This window comes from Hemitrygon akajei, chromosome 13, assembly GCF_048418815.1.
Source record: "Hemitrygon akajei chromosome 13, sHemAka1.3, whole genome shotgun sequence".
NCBI lineage: Eukaryota > Metazoa > Chordata > Chondrichthyes > Myliobatiformes > Dasyatidae > Hemitrygon > Hemitrygon akajei.
In genome coordinates, this window is record NC_133136.1 from 1,766,900 (window position 1) to 1,782,907 (window position 16,008).

General features: G+C 44.2%; 1 protein-coding gene across 1 annotated transcript in view; it reads right to left on the reverse strand.

The window, feature by feature from the left end:
* Positions 1–16,008, reverse strand: part of LOC140737585 (lipoxygenase homology domain-containing protein 1-like) — a 394,473-nt gene that overhangs the window by 79,703 nt on the left and 298,762 nt on the right. The window contains exons 35-37 of the mRNA XM_073064021.1: positions 8,403–8,557; positions 3,387–3,596; positions 1,407–1,554 (exon numbers count right to left, since the gene is read on the reverse strand). Of these exons, the coding sequence (XP_072920122.1) occupies positions 1,407–1,554; positions 3,387–3,596; positions 8,403–8,557 (513 nt within the window). The remainder of the gene's footprint in view (positions 1–1,406; positions 1,555–3,386; positions 3,597–8,402; positions 8,558–16,008) is intronic.

A 16,008-nucleotide genomic window follows, 5' to 3' on the forward strand; every position in this document is an offset into this window, starting at 1 on the left:
CTCCACCAGTCAGTTTCCCTTCCATCTCCCACCATCCCCATTCCTGTACATCTCCACCTGTCAGAGTTTCCCTTGCATTTCCAACCATCCCCATCCCTGTACATCATCTCCATCCATCAGTTTCCCTCATCTCACCATCTTCATCCATCAGTTTTTCCCCTCATCTCCCACCATCTCCATCCATCAGTTTTTCCCATCTCCCAACATCTCCTCCCTGTCCATCTCCTACCATTTCCATCATTGTCCAACTCCACCAGTCAGTGTTTTCCCATTATTCTCCTACTATTTTCATCCCTGTCCATCTCCTCCCATCTCTATCCATATACATCTCCTACCATCCCCAACTTTATCCACCTCCACTATTTAGAGTGTTTGCCCGTACATCTCACCAACTAGAGCATTTCCCCATCCATCTCAGCAGTCATGATGTCTTCCTGTCCATCTCCTACCATCTCTATCCCTGCCCTTCTCCACCAGTCAGAGAATTTTCCCCATCACCTACCATCTCCATCCATGTCCACCTGCACCAGTCAGAGTGTTTCCCCTCCATCTTCAACCGTCTCCATCCCTGCCTGTCTCCACTAATCAAAGTGTTTTCCTGTCCACCACAATCTCTGTCTATCTCACCAGTTATGGTGTCTTCCATCCATCACTGGCTATCTTCATCGCTGTACATCTCCACCAGTCAGAGTGTTTCCCTTACATCTCCGACCATCCCCATTCCTGTTGACCTCCACCAGTCATAGTTTCCCTTACAGCTCTGACCAGCTCCATCCCTGTCATATTCACCTGTCAGTGTTTCCACGTCCAGGTCCTATCATCTCCATTGCTGTTCACCTCCACCAGTCAGAGTGTTTCCTTTACATTTCTGACCACCTCCTCCCTGTCTACCTCGACCAATCAGAATGTTTCTTGTCTATCTCCTTCACTACCATGAATTTCTCTTTTCTTTGTTGTTCAACCCAAGTAATGCTGGCCAGCAAAGCAATAATGACTCTAACCCATGAGCTCCAGCCTAACGCATTACTGCTCACGGACAACAGCCTTCTGAGGCGAGAGAGAGAGAGCGTGAGTGAAAGACAGAGAGAGAGAGAGAGAGAGAGAGAGAGAGAGAGAGAGAGAGAGATAATGGTAGGGTAGAGAGGGTGGGAAGGAGAAAGCGAGGGGGATGAGAGAGAGTGAGGGGGACGGGAAAGAGAGAGGGGGACGGGAAAGAGAGAGGGGAGGATTGAAGAGAGAGATAAAGATAGATAGAAGATATGGAGAGCTTCCAATGATGCTTGTGTCAGCTATTATTGAGTATCACACACTTTACAACAGAGGGTCACTAAAGCTTTATCTGAAGTTATGAAATTTACTCAACGTTTGTATTAAGATGAACAAATTAAAGCCACAGTTGGCCTTACTTGGGCCTTCCTCAATGGTGTCTTCAAGAATACTTTTCCGTTTGCCCTTCTTGCTGAGGGCAGAGTTGTTCAGATTCCGGAGACTCAGGGAGGAGCCATATGGGCTTTTAGCAGAGCTGTGAACACTGATCCGATCCCCTTCATATCCCTGAGGAAAATAAAAAGCATCAAACAACATAGAATGATGTTCCTTCCAAACCCATGACACCAGTAACCCACCCTGTCCTGAGCCTTAGTGTTTGACACAGTCCAATATCAACCTCTTGATGTTATACTGTATAGATTATAAGACATAGGAGCAGAATTAGGCCATTCAGCCCATCGAGTCTGCTCCACCATTCCATCATGGCTCATCCCAGATTCCACTCAACCCCATACACCTGCCCTTTCAACATATCCTTTGATCAACAACCGCCTTAAGTAAAACCACAGACTTAGCCTGCACCGCAGTCTGGGGCAGAGCATGTCACAGATTTACAACTAAAACAATTCCTCCATTCTAAAAGTTGCCCCTCAATTTTGAGGCTGTGTCCTCTAGTTCTGGATACCCCCACCAGAGGAAACATCCTTTCCACATTACTTTATCTAGTCCTTTCAACATTCAGTAAGTTTCAATGAGATCCCCCTTGCATTATTCTAAATTCCAGTAAGTACAAGCCTAAAGCTGATAAATGCTCCTCATATGTTAACTCCTTCATTCCTGGAATCATCCTCATGAATCTCTTCTGCACTCTCTCCGATGACAACACATTCTTTCTAAGATACGGGGTCCAAAACTGTTGACAAGTGCAGCCTGACCAGTGTCTTATAAAGCTTCAGCATTATCTCCGTGCTTTTATATTCCATTCCCCTTGAAATAAATGCCAACATTGCATTTGCCTTCTTTACCACAGACTCAACCTGTAAATTAACCTTTTGGGAGTCTTGCACGAGGACTCCTAAGTCCCTCTGTATCTCTTATGTTTGACCCTTCTCCTCATTTAGATAATAGTCTGCACTATTGCTCCTTTTACCAAAATGCATTATCATACGTTACACATGGTCAAGCACTTTGGTAGTAGAAATAAATGTACAGACTATTTTCTAAACGGGGAGAAAATCCAAAAATCTGAGATGTTAAGGGACTTGGGAGTCCTTGTGCAGAACACCCTGAAGGTTAGCTTGCAGGTTGAGTCAGTGGTGAGGAAGGCAAATAAAATGTTGAGTATTGCATTTGAGTATTGTGAACGGTTTTGGGTTCTTCATCTAAGAAATGATGTGCTGGCATTGGAGAGGATTCAGAGGAGGTTCCCAAGAATGATTCTGGGAATGTAAGAGTTATTATCTGAGGGACATTTGATGGCTCTGGGTCTGTACTCGCTGGAACTTAGAAGGAGGGGGGGGATCTCATTGAAGCCTTTCAAACGTTGAAAGGCTTAGGCAGAGTTGATGTGGGAAGGATGTTTCCAGTGGTGGAGGAGTCTAGGACAAGAGCGCACAACCTCCGGATAAAGGGGTGTCCTTTTAGAACAGAGATTTAGAGAAATTTCTTTAGCCAGATGGTGGTGAATTTGTGGAAATTATTACCACAGACAGCTGTGAAGGCCAGGTCGCTGGGTGTATTCAAAGAAGAGCTTGATAGGTTCTTGATTGGACAAGGCATCAAAAGGTTATGGGGTGGAGGCTGGGGAGTGGAGCTGAGGAGGGGAAAATCCTCCTCAGCCATGATTAAATTGATGAGCAGACTCGATGGGCCAAATGGCCTAATTCTGCTCCTATGTCTTATGGTCTTATATACAGAAATATGCTAGAAAAGGGCCAGTAACATCATGAAGGATCCCACACACCCTGCTCATGGATTGTTTGTCCCACTGCCATCAAAGAGGAGGCTACATAGCATCCACGCCAGGACCAACAGACTTAAAAACAGTTACTATCCCCAGGCAGTAAGTCTGATTATGTTACTGTGTGCAGAGCATTTTTTGTTTTTGCATGGAGTACCTTGGCGTACAATATCCTTTCAATGCTCTTGTCCTCCTTGGTCTTTGAAAGCCAGCGCTCACACATGAACAGGTAGTTCTCCTCTAGGTCCATATCAACCACTTCCACCTTCTCCAGAAACCAATCAGGGCTCGCCATGGTGTTGTCATGGCGAATCCTGATCTTGTATATTTGGCCAAGGTCTACGGCTTCCAAGGTGAAGGTATCAACCTGTTAGTACAAAGTAATAAATATCAGAACAAAAATCTGCAGATGCTGGAAATCAAAAAAGCCTGGATGCACTCAGCAGGTCAGGAGCAACTGTAAATACTACTTTGGTAGGGGATCTGAACTGGAGTGATAAGGCTGAGGATAGGGCAGTTGGTGTACAAGCAGACATAGTGGGTAGAGAGACTGTGAGGAAGGACAGGCAGATGATAGGGGAGAGTTGTAGTCAGTAGGATGAGCTAAAGTATAAACAGAGGGACAAAACTGAAAAGTGATAAATACAGTTACAGCATGGATTCAGCAAAAGCAGGTCCCATTCGACAAATGTACTGGAGTTCTTTGAGGATATAATGAGCGCAGTGGATAGAGGGGAACAGATGGACATTATTTACAGAAGGTGTTTGATAAGGTGCCACATAAAAGCCCTATCCATAAGATAAGGATGCAGAGAGTTGGTGGTGATATATTAGCATGGATAGAGGATTGGTTAAAGCAGAGAGCTGGGATACATGGTTGTTACTCTGGTTGGCAATCAGTGGTGAGTGGTGTGCCTCAGGGTTCGGTGTTGGGTCCACAACTGTTCACAATATACATTAACAATCTGGAAGAGGGACTGAGTGTAGTGTATCTAAGTTTGCTGATGATACTAAATTGAGTGGAAAAGCAAATTGTGCAGAAGATATGGAAAATCTGCAGAGAGATATAGATAGGTTAAGTGAGTGGGCAAGGGTTTGGCAGATAGAGTACAATGTTGGTAAATGTGAGGTCATCCACTTTGGAAGGGAAAATGGAAAAGCAGATTATTATTTAAATGGTAATAAATTGCAGCATGCTGCTGTGCAGAGGGACTTGGGAGTGCTTGTACCTAGAAGGCAAATGGAATGTTGGCCTTCATTGCTAGAGGGATTGAATTTAAGAGCAGGGAGGTTATGTTGCAACTATACAGGGTACTGGTGAGGCCGCACCTGGAGTACTGAGTGCAGTTCTGGTCTCCTTACTTGAGGAAGAATATACTGGCTTTGGAGGTGGTGCAGAGGAGGTTCACCAGTTTAATTCCAGAGATGAGGAATTATACTACGAGGAGAGATTGAGTTGCCTGGTACTGTACTCGCTGGAATTCAGAAGAATGAGAGGAGATCTTATAGAAACATATGAAATTATGAAAGGGATTGATAAGACTGAGGCAAGAAATTTCTTTCCACTGGTAGGTGAGACTAGAATTGCGGTACACAGCCTTAAGATTCGGGGGAGTAGATTTACAATGGAGATGAGGAGAAACTGCGTTTCCCAGAGAGTTCTGAATCTGTGGAATTTGCTGCCCAATGTAACAGAGGAGGCTACCTCAGTAAATATATTTAAGACAAGGTTGGATAGGTTTTTGCATAGTAGGGGAATTAACGGTTGTGGGGAAAAGGCAGGTGGAGATGAGTCCATGGTCAGATCAGTCATGATCTTATTGAATGGCAGAGCAGGCTTGACGGGCCAGATGGCCGACTCCTGCTCTTATTTCTTATGTTCTTAATTTCTTATACAGGACTGAAGGTATTGTATTTGAAAGCACACAGTATACAGAATAAGGCAGATGAACTTGTGGCATTGTTACATGGTTGGCATGTATGATGTTGTAAGCATCTCTGAAATGTGGCTGAAAGAAAAGTTGGATAAGTCACCAGGACCGGATGAGATGTACTGTGGGAGGCGAAGGAGGAGATTGCTGAACCTCTGGCAATGATCTTTGCATCATCAGTGGGGATAGGAGAGGTTCTGGAGGATTGGAGGGTTGCAGATTTTGTTCCATTATTCAAGAAAGGAAGTAGAGATAGCTCAGGAAATTATAGACCAGTGAGTCTTACTTCAGTGGTTGGTAAGTTGATGAAAAAGATCCTGAGAGGCAGGATATATGAACATTTGGAGAGGCGTAACATGATCAGGAATAGTCAGCATGGCTTTGTCAAAGGCAGGTCGTGCCTTTTGAGCCTGATTGAATTTTTTTGAGGATGTGACTAAACACATTGATGAAGGTAGAGCAGTCTTTCAGCGATTTCAGCGAGGCATTTGATAAGGTACCCCATGCAAGGCTTATTGAGAAAGTAAGGAGGCATGGGATCCAAGGGGACCTTGCTCTGTGGATCCAGAACTGGCTTGTACACAGAAGGCAAAGAGTGGTTGTGAACGGGTCGTATTCTGCATGGAGGTTGGTGACCAGTGGTGTGCCTCAGAGACCTGTTCTGGGACCCCTTCTCCTCATGATTTTTATAAATGACCTGGACGAGGAGGTGGAGCGATGGGTTAGTAAATTTGTTGATGACACTAAGGTTGGGGGTGTTGTGGATAGTGTGGAAGGCTGTCAAAGGTTACAGTGGGACATCAATAAGATGCAAAACTGGGCTGAGAAGTGGTAGATGGAGTTCAACCCAGATAAGTGTGAGGTGGTTCATTTTGGTAGGTCAAATATGATAGCAGAATATAGTATTAATGGTAAGACTCTTGGCAGTGTGGAGGATCAGAGGGATCTTGGGGTCCGAGTCCATAGGACACTCAAAGCTGCTGCACAGGTTGACTCTGTGGTTAAGAAGGCATACAGTGTATTGGCCTTCATCAATCGTGGGATTGAGTTTAAGAGCCAAGAAGTAATGTTACAGCTATGTAGGACCCTGATCAGACCCCACTTGGAGTACTGTGCTCAGTTCTGGTCACCTCACTACAGGAAGGATGTGGAAACCATAGAAAGGGTGCAGAGGTGATTTTCAAGGATGTTGCTTGGATTGGGGAACATGCCTTATGAGAATAGGTTGAGTGAACTCGGCCTATTCTCCTTGGAGCGACGGAGGATGAGAGGTGACCTGATAGAGGTGTATAACATGATGAGAGGCATTGATCGTGTGGATAGTCAGAGGCTTTTTCCCACGGCTGAAATGGTTAACACAAGAGGACACAGTTGTAAGTTGCTTGGAAGTAGGTACAGAGGAGATGTCAGGGGTAAGGTTTTTTATGCAGAGAGTGGTGAGTGCGTGGAATGGGCTGCCGGCGATGGTGGTGGAGGTGGATACGATAAGGTCTTTAAGAGACTCCTGGATAGGTACATGGAGCTTTGAAAAATAGAGGGCTATGTGTAACACTAGGTAATTTCTAAAGTAAGTTCATCTTTGGCACAGCATTGTGGGCCGAAGGGCCTGTATTGTGCTGTAGGTTTTCTATATTTCTGTTTAAGATTATAACTGTGGAGCTGCTCATTGTATTGAAAGGCCAGGCAGGAAGCCAGAGGGGGTGGTGTGTCTCAGTTGATAAAAAAAATGAAATCAAATCCTTAGAAAGAGGTGACATAGGTTCAGATGATGCAGAATCCTTGTGGGTAGAGTTAAGAAAACTGCAAGGGTAAAAGGACCCTGATGGGAGTTGTATACAGCCCCCCCCCCCCCCCGAAGAGTAGCCAGAATGTGCAATACACATTACAATGGGAAATAGAAGAGGCATGTTACAATAATCAGGGGGGATTTCAAAATGCAGGTAGATTGGGATAATTGGGTTGGTGCTGGATCCCAAGAGAGGGAGTTTGTAGAATACCTGCAAGATGTCCTTTTGAAGAAAAGGAAATTTTAGAGGAAAGGAAATTCTGGTTTGGATGATGTGTAATGAACTAAATTTATCAATGAGCTTAAAGAAAGGAACTCTAAGGAGAAAGTGATCATAATATGATAGTATTCACCCTGCAGTTTCAGGAGAAGCTGAAAACAGCTGTATCAGGACTACAGTAAAAGGAAGTACAGAGGTAAAAGAGGGGAGCTGGCCAAAGTTATTGGAAGGGAACACCTCCAGGGATGATGGCATAAAAGGAATGGATGGAGTTTCTGGGAGCAATTTGGCAGTAAAGATACAAACCAAAGATTAGGAAGTATTCTACAGGCATGATGACGTAACCGTGGCTGACAAGGGAAGTCAAAGCCAACATAAAAGCAAGAAGGCAAAAATTAGTGGGAAGTTAAAAGATTGGGAAGCTTTTAAAAACAAACAGAAGGCAACTTAAAAAGTCATAAAGAGGGGAAAAAAGGCACATAAAGGTATGCTAGTCAATAATATCAAAGTAGTTACCAAAGTTTTTTTCAAATATATAAAGAGTAAAAGCAAGGCGAGAGTGGATATCGTACCACTGGAGAGGCCATAATGGGTGAGAAGGAAATGGCTTCGTGACGTATTTTGCAACATTCCTCACTGGGAAAGACACTAGCAGTATGCTGGAAGTTCAAGAAATTAGGAGGAAGATGTGAGTGTTGTTGCTATTACAATTCTGTTGATTACTACAAATTAGGTTTTGGGATACTTAGAGACACATGATAATATAGACGGGTTTGTATGGGAAAATCTTGCCCGACAAATTTATTGGAATTCTTTGAGGAAATAACGGGCAAAATAGACAAAGGAGAATGTATAGGATTCCCTGAAGGTTAACTTGTAGGTTGAGTCTTTGGTAAAGAAGGCAAATGCAATGTTAACATTCAATTTGCGACGTCTAGAATACAAGAGCAGCGACGTGATGCTGAGACTTTATAAGACACTGGTCAGGCTGCACTTGGAGTGCTGTAAGCAGCATGGGCCCCTGATCTAAGAAAAATGTCCTGGCATTGGAGAGAGGACAGAAGAGGTTCATGAAAATGATTCAGGGAATGAAAGGGCTAATGTATGAAGAGTGTTTGATGGTTCTGAGCCTGTACTTCCTGCAGTTGAGAAGAAACAGGGGTGAATTTTATTGAAAGGTCTTTCCAGAAAATACAGTGGGAGATATATCCCTCCAATCCAAAGCTGCACACTGACCTGGTTTCGTTCAAACTTATTGGCGTGCGAGTCAGATTTACTGAGCTTCCGTTCGCCGGTGTCACCCAGGTCTCCGTAAATGGTGATGAAGACATTGGCATCCGTCCCCGCTCTGTAGACATCACCCGTGTAGACAGAAATCTTATATTTGTGAGCTTCAATCAAACAGACATCATTGAAGGATACTTTCATGAAACTAAAATGTTAAACATAATCCAAAAAAAAGTTTAAAATGAAATGAGAGCTCCCAATGTGGCCTCCTCTACACCGGTGAGATCCAACGCAAATTGTGGGACCACTTTGTTGAACACCTACACTCCATCTGCAAAAAGCTGAAATTCTCGGTGGTCAACCATTTTAATTCTAATCCCCACACCCGTTCCAGCATTGGTCTATGGCCTACTTTTCTGCCATGATTAAGGCTACTCTCTGATTGGAGGAGCAATATCTCATATTCCATCTAGGAGCATCCAATCTGATGGCATGAACTTTAATTTTTCCTTCCCCCTTCCCTCTTCTTCTCTTCCACATTCTGGCCTCTTACCTCTTCACCTCACCTGCCTATCATCTCCCCCTGGTGCCCCTCCTTCTCTTTCACCCATGGTTCACTTTCCTCTCCTATCAGATTCTTTCTTCTCTAGCCCTTCCCCACCCAGCTGGCTTCACCCATCATCCTCTAGTTTTCCTTCCCCTCCCCCTGCACCTCCTTATTCTGGCATCTCCCCCCCATCCTTTCTAGTCCTGATGAAGGGTCTCAGCCTGAAACATCGATAGTTTATTCCTCTCTGCAGAATGTCCTGTGTACAGGAAAGGACGGATGAGTTTGAGGCCCTCTGAGGTTTGGAGTTGATCATGGATATTGCTGTAGCTATCTGAGTGATATGCAGACCAGTAGGCAAGCCAGGGCAGTACAATATGGAGAGCAAGCAGGCTCCTGCTTGACATGCAGTAGCTAAATCCAAAGAAAGCTGATACAGTTTGGCAGCAACAGCATCATAGGAGTTGCAGGTCAGCGTTGAACTGCCTCAGGGACTCCAGCTCCCTAAACCTCGGGATTTACTCCTGAAGCCTTTCCCATCAGTGGGTATAGCCACAAGACAGTGGAGGTTTGAGATCAGAGTTTTCCTTCACACAGGTGAGCTGTCAACCATGGCTGATGAGCCCCATCTACCCGAAGCAACTGCTTTTAAGGAGCCAGTGACCTGCCTTTGTCCCTTCTCCTGTCAGTAGAAATGGTTCAGTCGGGCTTAGAAGCTAAGCCGCATGTGAAAGCCGGGAGTTGATCAGAGGTTACTTGAGACACCAGTGGGAGCTTATCCCCACTACCACCCCACCCCACCCCACCCCCGAGAATAACAACTTGAAGCAACTCTGAGGTGTTTCATTCTAACTTGTATCAATGAGAATCAGCATGGTTCCAGATTGCTTTGAAAGAATCGCTGGGTTGACATTAGCTTCTTCAGAAATTCCTCACTTGGAGGTACAGGTTAACTTGTACTCAGCTTCCCTCCCCATACCTCAGAAGATGGTCCTTAACCCTTGTGTTTAAATACCTCCATATACCAAATGATGAGGGGTACAGAGAGGGTAAATGGAAGCAAGCTTTTTCCGCTGAGCTTGGGTGAAACCAGAACTAAAGATGAGCTAAAGGCTAAAGGTGAAATATTTAAGGGAAACCTGAGGGGATCTCCTTCACTCAGAGCTGCAGGAGGAAGTGGTAGATCTGAGTCTGAGTGCAACGTGAAGAGAAATTTGGATAGCTACATGGATGGAGGGGTATGGGCAGGTATGGGATGAGAGTCATAGAAGTACAGTAGGCTCTTCAGCCCATCTAATCCATGCCCAAACCCTTTAAACTGCCCACTCCCACAGACCTGCACTGGGACCCTATCCCTCCATACCCCTACCATCCATGTACCCATCCAAACTCTCTCTTAAAAGCTGAAATTGACCACCTGTACTGGCAGCTCATTTCACACTCTCATGACCCTCTGAGTGAAAAAGTTTCCCCTCATGTTCTCCATAAACCTCACCTTTCACCTTAACCCATGACCTCTGGTTGCAGTCTCACCCAACCTCAGTGGAAAAATCCTGCTTGCATTTGCCCTATCTAGCTTCATAATTGTGTATACTTCTATCGAATCTCCCCTCAATCTTCTACATTCCAAAGAATAAAGTTCCAACCTATTCAAGCTTTCCAATATAACTCAAATACTCCGGATCTGAAAACATCCTTGTAAATTTTTTCTAGATTCTTTCAACCTTTTTTACATGTTTACAGGTTTCCAAAACTGCACACAACATACCAAATAAGGCCTCACCAACACCTTATACACCAAGAAGGCCAGTGTATCAGAAGCTTTCTTTAACAACCCTATCTACCTGTGGTAAACAACTAGGTTGAATAACAGTTCAGCATAGACCAGATGGATCAAAGAGCCTGTTTTGTGACTCTTTGACTCTAAGACTTTAAATTTAGAATCTTTGGTGCCATTTTCTCAACTCTGTGAAGCACTGTTTGAGACTATAAGACCATAAAACCATAATATATAGGAGTAGAATTAAGCCATTTGGCCCATCAAGTCTGCTCTGCCATTTCATCATGGCTGATCCAATTTTCCTCTCAGCCCCAATCTCCTGTATCCCTTCATGCCCTGACCAATCAAGAATCTATCATCTCTGCCATAAATATACATAAAGACTTGGCCTCCACAGATGCCCGTGGCAAAGAATTCCACAGATTTACCACCTTTGGTTAAATAAATTCCTCCTCATCTCCGTTCTAAAAGGACACCCCTCTATTCTGAGGCTATATCTTCTGGTCTTAGACTCTCCCACCATAGAAAGCATCCTCTCCACATTTCACCAATTGATAGGTTTCAATTAGGTCACTCCTCATTCTTATGAATTCTAGTGATTACAGAGCAATCAAATGCCCTTCATATGACAAGCCATTCAATCCTGGAATATTTTCATGAACCTTCTTTGAACCCTCTCCAGTGTCAGCACATCCTTTCTAAGGTAAGTGACCCAAAACTCCTCACAATACTCCAGTGAACCCTCTCCAGTGCTTTATAAAGCCTCCATATTACACCCTTGCTTTTATATTCTAATTCTCTTGAAATGAATGCTAACATTGCATTTGCTTTCCTCACCACAGACTCAACCTGCAAATAAGCCTTTAGGGAAGCCTACACAAGGACTCCCAAATCCCTTTGTGCTTCAGATTTTTGTATTTTTTGTCCATTTAGAAAATAGTCAACCCTTTCGTTTCTTCTACCAAACCACATGACAATACTCTTCCCAGCATTGTATTCCATCTGCCATTTCTTTGCCCATTCTCCTAATTGGTGATTCTCATAATCTAAGTGCTTATGTAGCCTCTTTACTTCCTCAAAACTGCTTGCCCTTCCACCTATCTTCATATCCCTCCACCAATCATATCTTCATAACTTTGCAACAAAGCCATCATTCCATCATCCAAATCATTGACATATAATGTAAAAAGTATCAGTCCCAACACAGAATAGTGAAGAAAGGACATCTTCATTGGGTCGACGGTTCAGTCAGTGGCAGGAGCAGGCCACATTGCTGAGATTTCTCACAAGGCAGCGACGCTTGTTTAAAAGTACATAAAAGACAAGGGGGGCAGCCTTTGTCGGGAGGGGCCAGTGGTGAGAGTAGGAGTGTCAGGCTTTAGCTCAAAGGAGGCTTCGGCTTGAAAGAGGTGTTAGGTCTGGGTAAGCTTCTGTTAAGGTACCCTTGTTTTTCCTCTTACTGCACCTAATGTAGTAAGTGACTGTGGTATGTTCTTCATGCCGGATGTTGGGAGTCCTGGGAGACCCAGAGTCTCCCGAGGAACTACATCTACATGAAGTGCAGCTGCAGCTCCTTGAAGATTGCATTAGGGATCTGGAGCAGCAGCTGGATTACCTTTGGTTTTTACAGGAGAGTGAGGAGATTATCGATCAGAGTTACAGGTTAAGTAGTCACCCCAAAGTTGCAGGAGGTGAGTAGCTGGGTGACCATCAGGAGAAATGGAAATATGAATTGGCATTTAGTGCAGAGCACCCCTGTGGCCATTCCCCTCAATAATAAATATACTGTTTTGGATACTGTTGTGGGGGATGACCTCCCAGGGGAATGCCACAGAGACCAGGTTACTGCAACAGATCATGGGTCCATGATGCAGAAGGTAAAGAGGGAGAAGAGGGGAGCGGTAGTGATAGGGGAACAGACAGGAGATTCTGTAGATGTGAACGGGACACCGGAATGGTATTTGCCTCCCAGGTGCAGGGTCAGGAATGTCTCAGATCGCATGCAATATTTTACAGAGGGAGGGAGAGCAGCCTTGATACGTATCGGTACCATTGACACAGGAAGGAAAAGCAAAGAGGTCCTGAAAAGAGAATTTGGAGAGCTAGGTAGAAAGCTGACAAGCAGGACCTCCTGGATAGTAATTTCTGGATTGTTGCCTGTGCCACGCACCAGTGAGGGTAGAAACAGGATGAGATGGCAGATGAATGCGTGGCTGAGAAGCTGGTGCAGGGGGCAGGGCTTCAGGTTCCTGGATCACTGGGATCTCTTCTGGGGGAGGTATGACCTGTTCAAAAGTGACGGGTTGCATCTGAACCCGAGGGGAACCAATATTCTTGTGAGCAGGTTTGTTAGAGCTGTTGGTGAGGGTTTAAACTAATTTGGCGAGGGTGTGGGAACTGGAGTGAAGGGACTCAGGATAGGACCGATGGTAAAAAAAAAGCAAAGGTAGTGTGTTGCTTGAATTTACAGCATCTGCAGATTTCCTCGGGTTTGCAAAGATACCGTGTAGTCAGACTGTCAGGAAGGGAAGACAGCAAGGTGAGTATCAGTGCATTAGGGATGCAGAATCAAAAAGGGGAGCAAATACAACACTCGAAGTGTTATATACAGGCCTCCCAACAGTAGCTGGGATATGGACAACAGAGTACAATGGGAAACAGAAAAGGCGTGTCAAAGGGCAATGTTATGATAGTCATGGGAGATTTCAACATACAGGTCGATTGGGAATATCAGGTTGGTCATGGATCTCGAGAGAGTGAGTTTGTTGAAAGGCTTTTTAGAGCAGTTTGTCGTTGAGACTACTGGAGGATCAGCAATACTGGATTAAGTGTTCTGTAATGAACCAGAGGTTATCAGAAAGCTTAAGGCAAAAGAACCCTTAGAACATTGATCACAATATGATTGAGTTCAACTTGAAATTTGATAGGGAGAAAGTAAAGTCTGATATAGCAGTATTTCAGTGGAGTAAAGGAAATTACATAGGTATGAGAGAGGAGTTGGCCAAAGTAAACTGGAAGGAGCTACTGGCAGGGATGTCAGCAGAGCAGCAATGGTGTGAGTTTCTGGGAAAAATTAGGAAGGTGCAGGATAGATGTATTCCAAAAACAAAGAAATACTCAAATGGTGACATAGTACAACCATGGCTGACAAGGGAAAGTCAAAGCTGATGTAAAAGCAAAAGAGAGGGCATACAACAAAGCAAAAATTAGTGGGAAGATGCAGGATTGGGAAGCTTTTAAAACGCTAAAGAAAGCAACTAAAAGAATCATTTGGAAGAAAAAGATGAAATACAAAAGCAATATCAAAGAGGATAGTAAAAACTTTTTCAAGTATGCAAAAAATAAAAGGGTGAGAGTGGATATAGGACTGCAAGAAAATGAGGCAGGAGAAGTAATAATTGGGGGAAAAATAGCAGATAAATTAAATGAGCATTTCACATCAGTCTTCACTGTGGAAGACACTAGAAGTGTGTCAGATGTTGTAGTGTGAGAAGGAAGAGAAGTGGGTGCAGTTACTATTACAAGGGAGAAGGTGCTCAAAAAGCTGAAAAACCCAAAGGTACATAAGTCACCCGGACCAGAAGAACTATACTCGAAGGTTCTGAAAGAGGTAGTGTTAGAGATTGTAGAGACATCCAAAAATCATTGGACAGTGGTATGGTGCCAGAGGAGTGGCAAGTTACAAATGTCACTCCATTCTTTAAGAAAGGAGGAAGGCAGCAGAAAGGAAATTATAGACCAGTTAGCCTGGCCTCAGTGGTTGGAAGTTGTTAGAGCCAATTGCTAGGACTGTGATGGAGTACTTGGTGACACAATAGGACAAAGTCAGCATGATTTCCTTCGGGGAAAATCCTGCATGATGAACCTTTTGGAATTCTTTGAGGAGATTACTCATGGGATAGACAAAGGGGATGCAGTCTACGTTGTATAGTTGGACTTTCAGAAGGCCTTGACAAGATACCACATGAGGCTGCTTACCAAGTTAAGAGCCCATGGTATTACAGGAAAGTTACTAACATGGTGTGGTGAACTACATATACCTGTCTGGACATGCCCCTCTGCTGACTGCTCCTGTGGCTCCTCCCACAGACCCCTGTATAAAGGCGGTTGGAGGCACTGCTCCTCCCTCAGTCTCCAGGATGTTGTGTGGTGATCTCTTGCTGCTGACGGTGCTTCCTTCCAGCTAATAAAAGCCTATCTCGACTCACGTCTCCGAGAGTTATTGATGGTGCATTACATGGTTAGAACATTGGCTGATTGATAGGAAGCAACGAGTGGGAATAAAAGGATCCTTTTTTCGTTGGCTGCCAGTGGCTAGTGGTGTTCCACAGGGGTCAGTAGTGGAACTGCTTATTTTATGCTGTATATAAATAATTTAGATGATGGAATAGATGGCTTTGTTACCAAGTTTGCAGATGATATGAAGATTAGTGGAGGGGCAGGAAGTGTTGAGGATACAGGTAGGATGCAGAAACATAGAAAATCTACAGCACAATACAGGCCCTTCGGCCCACAAAGTTGTGCCGAACATGTCTCAACCCTAGAAATTGCTAGGCTTACCCATAGCCCTCTATTTTTCTAAGCTCCATGTACCTAACCAAAAGTCTCTTAAAAGACCCTATCGTATCTGCCTCCACCACCGTTGCCGGCAGCCCATTCCATGCACTCACCACTCTGAGTAAAAAACTTACCCCTGACGTCTCCTCTGTACCTACTCTCCAGCACCTTAAACCGGGTACTCTTGTGGCAACCATTTCAGCCCTGGGAAAAAGCCTCTGACTATCCACATGATCAATGCCTCTCATCATCTTATACACCTCTATCAGGTAACCTCTCATCCTCCGTCACTTTAAGGAGAAAAGGCCGAGTTCACTCAACCTATTCTCATAAGGCATGCTACCCAATCCAGGCAACATCCTTGTAAATCTCCTTTGCTGACTGAGGACTGAGACAGATTAGGAGAATGGGCAAGAAAGTGGCAAATGAAATACAATGTTGGAAAATGCATGGTTTATGTGCTTTGGTAGTGGAAATAAATGTGCAAACTATTTTCTAAACATAGAGAAAATCCAAAAATCTGAGATGCAAAGGGACTTGGGAGTCCTTGTGCAGAACACCCTAAAAGTTAACTTTTAGGTTGAGTCAGTGGTGAGGAAGGCAAATGCAATGTTAGCATTCATTTCAAGAGGTCTAGAATACAAGAGTGGGGCTCTGATGCTGAGGCTTTATAAGGCACTGGTGAGGCCTCACCTTGTGTATTGTGAACACTTTTGGGCTCCTTGTCTTAG